This window comes from Neoarius graeffei, chromosome 6, assembly GCF_027579695.1.
Source record: "Neoarius graeffei isolate fNeoGra1 chromosome 6, fNeoGra1.pri, whole genome shotgun sequence".
Taxonomy (NCBI): Eukaryota; Metazoa; Chordata; class Actinopteri; order Siluriformes; family Ariidae; genus Neoarius; species Neoarius graeffei.
In genome coordinates, this window is record NC_083574.1 from 68,677,257 (window position 1) to 68,689,329 (window position 12,073).

General features: G+C 40.7%; 1 protein-coding gene across 1 annotated transcript in view; it reads left to right on the forward strand.

Moving 5' to 3' along the window:
• Window positions 1-12,073, forward strand: part of LOC132888311 (reelin-like) — a 1,389,809-nt gene that overhangs the window by 1,110,101 nt on the left and 267,635 nt on the right. Inside the window, 1 exon segment of the mRNA XM_060924376.1 lies at window positions 2,561-2,738. Within this exon segment, the coding sequence (XP_060780359.1) occupies window positions 2,561-2,738 (178 nt within the window).

Genomic DNA, 12,073 nt, shown 5'->3' on the forward strand with positions numbered 1-12,073 from the left:
TTAACACATGAATCACCTTGTGCAGCAATAAGGCTAACATGAAATACATTCTGCAGCTATAAAACTAACATGAATCACTTAATGCAGCTTTAAATCTAACAATTCAACACTGAAGAGACTGGTTAAATCTAACATCAGCTTTCAACACAATAATCCCGGACATCCTTATCAGTAAACTGGACACTCTCAACCTCCCCCCTCTCACATGTGCCTGGATAAAGGACTTTCTTACCAACCGGCCCCAGACTGTGAGACTTGGCCCCCACTTCTCCTCCACCTGCACGTTAAGCACCGGCTCTCCACAGGGCTGTGTGCTGAGCCCTCTCCTGTACTGCCTCTACACCCACAACTGTAGTTTGACCCACAACAACAACCTTATCGTCAAGTTTGCTGATGACAGCACAGTGGTCAGACTCATCTCAAAGGGAGATGAGGCAGCCTATAAAGAGGAGGTCCTGAAGTTGGCAGCCTGGTGTTCAGAGAATAACCTCACTCTGAACATCAAGAAAACCAAAGAGCTTATCGTTGACTTCAGGAAGCACAGCACTGACCTAGGCCCCCTTTACATAAACAACGAGTATGTGGAGAGGGTCCACACCTTCTGGTTTCTCGGCGTCCTCATCTCCGCTGACATCTCCTGGTCAGAGAACATTACAGCAGTCATTAAGAAGGCTCAGCAGTGACTACATTTCCTGAGAGTCCTCAGGAAGCACAACCTGAGCTCCAACCTGCTGCTGACCTACCGCTCATCCATCGAGAGCCTGCTGACGTACTGTATCACAGTAGTAAAGGCAGCACAGAAGATCATTGGCTGCCCTCTCCCCTCTCTGATGGACATTTACACCTCCCGCTGCCTTAGCAGAGCTAAGAACATTATCAAGGACAACTCCCACCCTGGCTTTGATCTGTTTGACCTGTTGCCCTCAGGGAGGCGCTACAGGTGCATCAGGACAAAAACAAATGGATTCAAAAACAGCTTCTTTCCAAAAGCCATAACCACCCTGAACTCGAATATGCTCTGACTTTATAGTCTAAGCCCCCTGTGCAATACTTTATTTTATAATGTGACTCTCTTCGTGAAATAATTTATAATGTGCAATACTTTATAATATGACTCTCTTGTGCAATACTTATAATATGCAATACCTCATTCCATAATGTGAAACACAACACATACGCCTCAGGACTGTGCACCTTACACCCTGTGCAATACTTTATAATGTGCAATGCCTCACTCCATAATGTGAAACACAACACATACGCCTCAGGACTGTGCACCTTACACCCTCACTTTTTATTTATTTATTTATTAATTATTATTATTATTTATTCCCCCCCCACACGCTGTTTGCACTGTTATTGGAGTTGCTTTTAATCTCATTGTACATGGGTATAGTGACAATAAAGGTATTCTATTCTATTCTATTCTATCTGCCTCTTGACAGTGCCCCATAGATTCCCTATGGGGTTCAGGTTAGGCAAATTGGCTGGCCAATCAAGCGCAGTCATATCGTGGTCAGCAAACCATTTGGTAGTAGTTTTGGCACTGTGGGCAGGTGCTAAGTTCTGCTGGAAAAGAAAACTGGCATCTCCATAAAGCTTGTCAGCAGATGGAAGCATGAAGTGCTCTCAAATCTCCTGTAGGTGGTTGCATTAACTTTGGACTTGATAAAACACAGTGGACCAACACCAGCAGATGACATTGCACTTCAAATCATCATGTACTGTGGAAATTTCACACTGGACTTCAAACACCTTGGATTCTGTGCCTCAGCACTCTTCCTCCAGACTTGAGGACCTTGATTTCCAAATGAAATGCAAAATTTATTTTCATCTGAAAGGAGGACTTTGGACCACTGAGCAACAGTCCAGTTCTTTCTCCCTTAGCCCTGGTAAGATGCTTCTGACTTTGCCTCAGGTTCAGGAGTGGCTTGATATTAGGAATGTGACAATTGCAGCCCCTTTCCTGAAGATGTCTGAGCATGATGGCTCTTTTTCCACTGACAGCAACCTCAGTCCACTCCTTGTGAAACTCTCACAAGTTCTTGAATCTACTTTTCTTGACAATCCTCTCAAGGCTGTGGTCATCCCTGTTGCTTGTGCACCTTTTCCAGCCAGCCTTTTCAACAATGACCTTCTGTGGCTTACCTTCCTTGTGGAGGGTGTCGATGATTGATTGTCTTCTGGACAACTGTCAAGTCAGCAGTCTTCCCTATGATTGTGGTTGTACAGTATGTATTGAACTAGACCAAGAGATGCACAGTATTTATACTGTTTTACTCAAAATGAAATATTCTCTTTCTTACTTACTTACTTATGCTCTGTAGGCTATAATTATTAATATTAAAATGGAAAAAATGTTGGAAACATTTTAGTTTACATGTAATGAATCTAGAATACATTAGCTTTTCAGTTTCTTAAATAACTAATGGAAAATATTGAACTTTTTCATGATATTCCAATTGTTTGAGATGCAGGAGTATAGTGCACTCTGTAAGGCTAGACCACACATTGCATTTTCTTTTTACCATGTTATTATGTTTCTCTTCCTATTAATTAGGTGTGATCCAGAATGGGGAGGTCGATACTGTGATGAAGCCCTCATGCCCCTCTTGTCCCAGCTAAAGGACAGCTTTAGTCATGCACCTTCCCTCAATCACTGGCATCTATTAACTGGTGGAAAACTGAGTACAGTGTGTGGGGCTGTAGCATCAGGTACAGCTCTGCACTTTAGTGGGGTAAGACAATAGACATCTTTATAGATTTAAATAATGATGAGAAAACAACTTTACTGTTCTGGTTTCCTGGGTTTTCTAGCTACTTAGCTGGTTATTTATTTTATTTATTTTGATTACACTATATTTTTACTCCCACGAGCTGGGCTAGTGGTTAGCATGTCTATCCTGAAAATTGTACCTTCTGCCATCTATATCATAGGTGAGAGACCAAGGGGTTTAGAAATAGAGGTCAGCACCACCCAATGTGCCTTAAGGGCCTGGTTAGTACTGGGACGGGAGACTGCCTGGGAAGACCAGGTCCTGGCATGGGAGGGATTTTGATAGTTTTACTACAGTGTGCTTACATATATGGCTTTTTATTTATTTTTTATCACTGATTTAGGTAGTGCTTAAATACAGTATCAAAATGAGAATATTTTAATACAATTAATAGATTAGTTGGCAGTGCAATAGAATCAAATATTCATTGTCAAGTACCCTTTAAAATATGGTAAATTAAAGCCTGATATTCAAATCTATTTAATTCTCCAGTTTGACTGACTAGTATACACATTTTCAGATGAAAAAAAAGTCTAAGCAACTCTTCCAAAATAATATGACATAATCAAGAATATACATTCACTGTCCACTTTATTAGGAACACCTGCACATCCATACAGTTATCTAATCAGCCGATCATGTGTCAGAAGCGGAATATGGAAAAAATATCATGCAGATCCAAGTGAAGGGCTTCAGGTAATGTTCACATCAAACAGCATGGAAAAAAGTGTGATCTCTGTGATTTTGTTTTTGGCAATGGGTGTTGGTACTAATTCATGTCAATTCAAATTTATTTGTATTGAGTTTTTAACAATGGACATTGTCACAAAGCAGCTTGACAGAAATATATAAATTCCAGATGTAAATTTACATACATAAATTTATTATAGACTATAAGCCAACACATCAAGCTGTGAGTACAGCTGCTGTTAATACAGCAGCAGTGAGCCTGATGACTTCTTTGCACATTTTGAGACACAAAACAGGGAACCAGCAAAGGAGATGACCCCCTCTCCTAACAACCATGCGCTGTCTTTCTGCTGCTGATGTCAGGAAGAATCTTCGTAGAGTGAATCCATGAAAAGCAGCGGGCCCTGACAATATACCTGGCCGGGTGCTCAGGGAATGTGTTGACCAGCTTGCAGACATCTTCAATACATCCCTGACCACAGCTGTGATACCTGTCTGCCTCAAGACCACTGTAGCAGCTTTTTCAGTTTCCCCTTTTGTTCCCTAGTTGGCTACTACTGGTAACTGTGTTGGATTTGTCTTGATGCATGCAGATGAAAGATGATTAGTAGAAATTGATCCAGTCAGTCCAGTGACCATTTATTGTCACAAAACGTAGGCTATTACAGATGACTTGTAAAATAAAATAAAAAAAAAAAGAATTAAACTGAGAGTCAGTCTCTCTATGGCAGCTTCACATGACATGACACACACATCATGACATGGTCAAAAGACTGTTTGCTCTCTCAGCCACACCCAGATGCTGTGACTTCCAGTTCTTAAGGCCTTCCCCCTTGGGCTTCAGCTTTAGCCTCCCAATTATCCTCTAGAGGGGGGCAGACAGACCTGTGGCCATATAGAAACACTCACACAGACACAAACTCACACTCACACACCAATAACAACAAAGAAACAATGAAAATCAACTCAAGGCTCAATTTGGCTCATACAACCACCAAAATCATGCCAGTGCCAAAGAAGTTGACCGTGTCCCATATCAATGACTACTGGCTTGTAGCACTCATGCCCATCATCATAAAGTACTTTGAGGGGCTATATTGAGGCACATGAAAACACAACTGCCACAGGAATTAGACCCCCTACAGTTTGCTTATTGACAAAACTGCACAACAGACAATGCCATTTCAGTGGCCCTCCACCTGACCCTCTCACACCTGGACAAAAAGGACAATTATGTTAGAATGCTGATTATTGATTTCAGTTCAGCATTCAACACAATAACCCCACAAAAGCTGGTTCACAGAAGTTGGACCTGCTGGGCATGAACACCTCTATTTGTAATTGGATCCTGGACTTCCTGACTGACAGGCCCCAGTTGGTCTCTGTAGGACACAACACCCCTGAGACCTCACACTGAGCACAGGCAGCCCTAAGGGTTGTGTGCTCAACTTGCTGCTGTTTACTCTGCTGATGCATGACTGTGTTGCTCAGCACAGCTCAAATTACAGCATCAAGTTTGCAAGTCTCCCACCCATCTCCCAATTCGATAAAAAGCACATTGTCTGCCATGCCAACAGCATCGTACAGGACAAGTCACATCCATCACATGCACTGTTCTCGTTCCTGATGTCTGGCAGATGGTACCGAAGCACCCAGATTATTACTGCCAACTTTATTATCACTGGTCAACTTAATTTCATTTGTTAATATACATCCATTCCTGCATTTCAGGACTACAACACATTCCAAAAAATGTTGGGACAGGCCTATTTTGGGCTAGTAATGAGATAAAACAATTATATAATGATAGGAATTGAAACAGATGATGTCCATAGGGGATTGTAATCATGATTTGATACAAAATCAGTGTCCAGGAAAGGCCTAGTCTTTGAGGAGCAAAGTTGGGCTGAGGATCTCCAGTTTGTCAACAAATGCATGATAAAATGATCAAAATATTTAAAAACAATGTTCCTCAAAGAAGGATATAAAGGGATTTGGATAGTTCACCCTCTATGGTGCATAATATCATAAAAATGATTCATTGAATCTGGAGGAATTTCAATGCATAAAAGGCAAGGTCACAAGGCTAAACTGAACAACCATGAACTCTCATCCCTCAAACAGCACTGCATCAAGAATAGTCATTCATCTATCACTGATATAATAACATGGGTTTGGGATTACTCTGGCAAACCTTTGTCAAGCACTAGACAGAGTTACAGTCAAAAATGCCAGTTGAAACTTTATCATGCAAAAAGGAAATCTAATGTTAACTGTGCCCAGAAGTGCTGTCAACTTCGCTTGGCTCAGAGGCATCTGGGATGAACCATCACACAATAGAAACATGTATTGTTTTCAGATGAATCAGTATCAGGTCCTTTTTTTTTTTTTAAAGAAATGGAAGTCATATGCTCTTGACCAAAGATGAAAAGGACCATTCAGACTGTTACCAGCAACAAGTCTGGATAAGTAGGGGTAGCTCTGAACCCTGCAGAGCTGCTTCTTTACCTTGTAAAATGCCATTTACAAAAGGATTGATGAAACAAATGTTTTCAGCCAAGACTTGACACTGAGACTGTGTCTCAGTCCCAAACACTAATTAGAAAGTTGTTCCATTACTGTGGGGCTTTGAAAGAGAAGGCTCTGTCCCCTGCTGTATCCTTCACTATTTTTGGTACCAACAAATAGCCTGCACCTTTTGATCCATGTAGGCATGCTGGGTCATGAAAGACCATAAGTTTGCTCAGGTACAGTGGCAGTAGGTCATTCAGTGCTTCATCAGTTAGTAGTAGTATTTTATAATCAATGCAAAATTTGTTTGTGAATCAGTGCACTGTGAATATGGGTGATGTGGTCATATCTTCTGGTTCGAGAAAGAACTCTTGCTGCTGCATTCTGGACTAACTGAAGCTTGTTTATGCACCTACTTCAGTAAGGTACCACAATAATCTAACCTAGAGGTAATAATTGCATGAATTAGTTTTTTTTTTCTGCATTGTGTAGTGACATTATATTTCTTATCTTAGCAATATTTCTGAGATGAAAGAAGGTTATCTTGGTTATCCTAGTTATCCTAGTCTACAGTGGTGCTTGAAAGTTTTTAACCCTTTAGAATAAGAACATCAGATTTTCACACAAGTCCTAAAAGTAGATAAAGGGAACCCAGTTAAACAAATGAGACAAAACTATTATACTTGGTCATTTATTTATTGAGGAAAATTATCCAATATTACAAATCTGTGAGTGGCAAAAGTATGCGAAGCTTTGCTTTCAGTATCTGGTATTACCCCCTTGTGCAGCAATAACTGCAACTAAACATTTCCAGTAACTGTTGATCAGTCCTGCACACTGGCTTGGAGGAATTTTAGCCCATTCCTCCATACAGAACAGCTTCAACTCTGGGATGTTGGTGGGTTTCCTCACATGAACTGCTTGCTTCAGGGCCTTCTACAACATTTTGATTGGATTAAGGTCAGGACTTTGACTTGACCATTCTAAAACATTAACTTTATTCTTCTTCAACCATTCTTTGGTGGAATGACTTGTGTCTTGCTGCATGACCCACCTTCTCTTGAGATTCATTTCATGGACAGATGGCCTGACATTTTCCTTTAGAATTTGCTGGTATAATTCAGAATTCATTGTTCCGTCAATGATGGCAAGCCGTCCTGGCCCAGATGCAGCAAAACAGGCCCAAACCATGATACTACCACCACCACCATGTTTCACAGATGGGATAAGGTTCTTATGCTGGAATGCAGTGTTTTCCTTTCTCTAAACATAACGCTTCTCATTTAAATCAAAAAGTTCTATTTTGGTCTCATCCGTCCACAAAACATTTTTCCAATTGCCCTCTGGCTTGTCCACATGATCTTTAGGAAACTGGAGACAAGGGGCAGTGTTCTTTTTGGAGAGCAGTGGCTTTCTCCTTGCAACCCTGCCAACCAACCCTACTATCAGACTTTGATAGATCCCTGTTCTTTAAATAAAACAGGGTGCCCATTCACACCTGATTGTCATCCCATTGACTGAAAACACCTGAGTTTAATTTCACCTTCAAATTAACTGCTAATCCTAGATGTTCACATACTTTTGCCACTCACAGATATGTAATATTGGTTCATTTTCCTCAATAAATAAATGACCAGGTATAATATTTTTGTCTCATTTGTTTAACTGAATTCTCTTTAACTACTTTTAGGACTTGTGTGAAAATCTGATGATGTTTTTGGTCATGTTTATGCAGAAATATAGAAAATTCTATAGGGTTCACAAACTTTCAAGCACCACTGTACATGAGCTTCAAATGAAAGACTGGAATTAAAAATCATATCCAGGTATTTTACTGCTATACATGATGAAACAGAAAGGCCATCCAGAGTCGATTTGATTTCATAAATAAATAATGTCTAAAAAATGAAAATTAAAAAAAAAAAATCAGGGTTCCAATCACCATTGTTTGGAGAACACTCATTATTTTTAGATGTGTACTGCCACCTAGAGTATGGATGTACCGAGCAACTGCTACATACAGTTGTGGTCAGAAGTTTACATACAGTGACATGAATATCATCTTGGATATGAATGTCATGGCAATCTTTGGGCTTTCAGTAATTTCTTTGAACTGTTCTTTTTCTGCGGCTGAATGATTGTATAGCATACATCTTTAATTAAAAAAAACCCTAGAATTTGGTGCACAAGCTTTAATTTTCTTTGGGTTTTCTGAAATCAACACAGGGTCAAAATTATACATACAAGGTCAAATATTTACATACGATCACTTAGATTATTAATTCAGAGGTGCTGAAACTTCCAAAATGTCTCTTATCTTGCCAAGGCTGAGGTCTCTTAACTTCCTGTTAGTGATCATGATTGACTACATCTGGTAGCTTCTCTGTGCCTTCATAAAAAGGGTTTGTTTACAGCACTCATTGGATTGACCAACACACAGTACAATGGGAAAGTCCAAAGAGCTCAGTGCAGATCTGAGAAAGAGGATCACAGATATACACAACTCCGGAATGTCTATTGGAGCCATTTCTAAACAACTGCAAATTCCAAGATCAGTTCAAACAACTGTATCCAAGTTATTGTGAGGTGTAGTCACTTTGCCAAGCCACTTTGCTTCAAGAAAACCCAAACTGTCACCCTCAGCTGAAAGGAAATTGGTTTGGATGGTCAGGAACAACCTGGGAATCACCATGGCACAGCCCTGCCATGAACTGGAAGCTGATGGATCACTGTCTATAGTTCAGATCACCATGGACTAAGAGACTGCTATCCAAGAAATAACCCCTTGCTTCAAAATTGACACCTTCAAGCTTAACTAAAGTTTGAATTTGACCACATGGACAAAGAAAAAGCCTTCTGGATGATAGCTGTATGGTCAGATGAGACAAAGATTGAGTTGTTTGGCCACAATGTCCACCATGTACAGAGGGACACTGTACCCGTACCAACTGGTGGTGGTGGTAGGATCATCATGCTTTGGGACTGTTTTGCTGCCAGTGGAACTGGTTCATTGCAAAGTGGATGGAATAATGAAGAAGGAGGACTACCTCAGAATTCTTCAGCATAAACCATTATAAACTTGAACACAACTTGGAACTTAGGAGTTACAACAGGACAATGAACCCAAGCATGCATCAGAGCTGGTTGTAGAGGATAACATTTAAGCTTAAAACAAGTCCTGACTTCAACCCTATTGAAAATATATGGACCATGCTTATAAGTCGAGTCCATGCCAAGAAAAAAAAAAAATTGAACTCTACCAATTCTACCATGAAGAATTGTAAAATATCCAACCAGAAGCTTGTTCATGGTAAACAAAAATGTTTGGTCAAGGTGAATCTTGTGAAGAAACAGTTTGCCCAAATATTAGGTGTGCTGTATGTACACTTTTGACCCTGTGTTGATTTCAGTAAACCCAAAGAAAATTAAAACTTGTGCACCAAATTCTAGGGTTTTTTTTAATTAAAGGTGTACGCTGTACATTCTACCACAGAAAAAGAACAGGTCAAAGAAATTACTGAAAGCCCATATATTGCCATGACATTCATATCCAAGATGACATTCATGTCACTGTTTGCAAACTTCTGACCACAACTGTATGTACACTTCAGCAATACAAATCAGTCAATCAGTCAGTGTGTGAAAATGCCTCTTCTATGCAAATGCCTCAGACTGGTGTAACATGCACATTAGGATAAATGTCTTAAAGCCTGTCAGAAGAACAGAAAAAAAACAGTTGAAAAGAATTTGAGCATTAATCAGAAAAGAAGTGTTGGGTTGAATGGATATAAAAGAAAGGCATATTGACCGGGCATTGGTGTGGATGATGCTGTCATTTACCTGCTACACTGGTAACTTTTGCACCTGGAGGGCACTGGGAGCACTGTGAGAATCATGTTCTTTGACTTCTCCAGTGCTTTCAACACAATCCAGCCATCACTGCTTAAGGGGAAGCTGGAGGGAGCTGGTGTCTACTGCCACCTGGCTGCATGGATCATCGACTACCTCATTAACAGACCGCAGTATGTGAGGCTCCGCGACTGTGTGTCTGATGTGGTAGTCTGCAGCACAGGGGCTGCACAGGGTACAGTGCTCTCTCCTTTCCTCTTTACACTTTACACATCTGACTTCAGCTACAACACGGATAGCTCCCACCTTCAGAAGTTCTCAGATGATACAGCCATCATTGGATGTGTGTCAGAGGGGGACGATCTGGAGTACAGAGAGGTCATTACCAACTTTGTCGCCTGGTGCGAACTGAACCACCTGCGCATCAACGCCAGCAAGACAAAGGAGGTGGTGATCGATTTCAGAAGGACGGTTCCTCAAATTGCACCAGTGAACATCCAGGGTTTGGACATTGAGATCGTGGAGGAGTACAAATACCTGGGTGTTCACCTCAACAACAAACTGGACTGGACTAACAACACAGATGTTCTGTACAAGAAGGGCCAAAGTCGTCTCCACCTCTTGAGAAGACTGAGGTCTTTTGGTGTGTGCAGGACACTGCTTAGGACTTTTTATGACTCTGTGGTAGCATCAGCAATTTTCTACGCTGTGGTATGTTGGGGCTGTGGAAGTTCAGAGAGGGACAGGAAGAAACTTAATAAACTGGTCAGAAGGGCTGGCTCAGTCTTGGACTGTCCTCTGGACTCCATTGAGGTGGTGGGTGAGAGGAGGTTGTTAGCCAAGCTGACCTCAATCATGGATAACCCCTCTCACCCCCTACATGAGGCTGTGGGGGCTTTAAGCAGCTCTTTTAGTAGTAGACTGCTACACCCACGGTGTAAGAAGGAGAGATATCGCAGGTCATTCATACCTGCTGCTGTCAGACTGTATAACACCCACAAATTGTAACGTAGCACCAATAACCTGATTGTCGTTATATTTGCACTACTTCACCACTACTACCTCTGCCATCTCTCATTGATGCAATTATTATGTGCAATTATATAGGCCTTAAACTATTTTTATGCATACTTGTGTGTGTGTATATATATATATATATATATATATATATATATATATATATATATATATAATTTATGTATATATATATATATATAATTTATGTATATATGTGCATATATACTGTATACAGAGTCTACCTGTAATGTGCAATTTTTCCGAGCCTCTCAATAAGGCAATTTTTCTATACTTTTTCACAGTAAATAATGCAAATAGCCCTCTGTATTTAATCCTTCGTTTGTCTAATTTTTATTTTCAGTTTTATTTGTTATCTGTTTGACATTTTCTTGCTACTGTAACACGTAAATTTCCCCGATGTAGGATGAATAAAGTGAATCTAATCTAATAACACTATGATAAGCTTCCAGTGGCATGTACGAAGGACAGCATGATGGTGTAGTGGTTAGCACTGTTGCCGCACAGCAATAAGGTCCTGGGTTTGAGCCCAGTGACCAACAAGTTTGCATGTTCTCCCTGTGTCTGCATGGGTTTCCTCTGGGTGCTCTAGCTTCCCCCACAGTCTAAAGACATGCAGGTTAGGCTAATTGGCAAGATTGCGGCTGCACCCTGCGACTGTCTGGCAGGCCTTGGAGAAAGCTGTTCTCACAAAGCATCGTTGTTGTTGGCTATAGAGATCTTGCAGTCACGTGACCGGAAAGTACACAGCCGCCATCTTGTCAGTAAAAAACACAGCTGAATACTGCTGCACTCGTGTACAGAATGGATCAATTTCAACCGACGGACTACACGGCTCATTTTTCTAATGAACAGATAACTAGATATATGTCTAAAATAAACGATCTACAGATTAGTGACCCTTATGGCTTACCGGACGTAGTTTTCATGACCGTGTCAGTGGATGTTGAACTGCCAGCGGAATACCCAGACGTGTATAATTACCTCATCAACTTTCCCTTGCTGTTCAGTGGTGAAGCACTGTGTGCTTATAAATCTCTGGACAGTTATCTTTACAGAAATTCAGGATTTGTCAGTGACTCAGATGTGGCATCTTGTAAACAAGAAAAAAAACAATCCTCATTGGACGGGTAAGTCACTTAAGTATTGAGTATAGCACTGACCAGCCGATTATTGAGGTATTTCACCTGACGTCACAGGGTCACGTGACG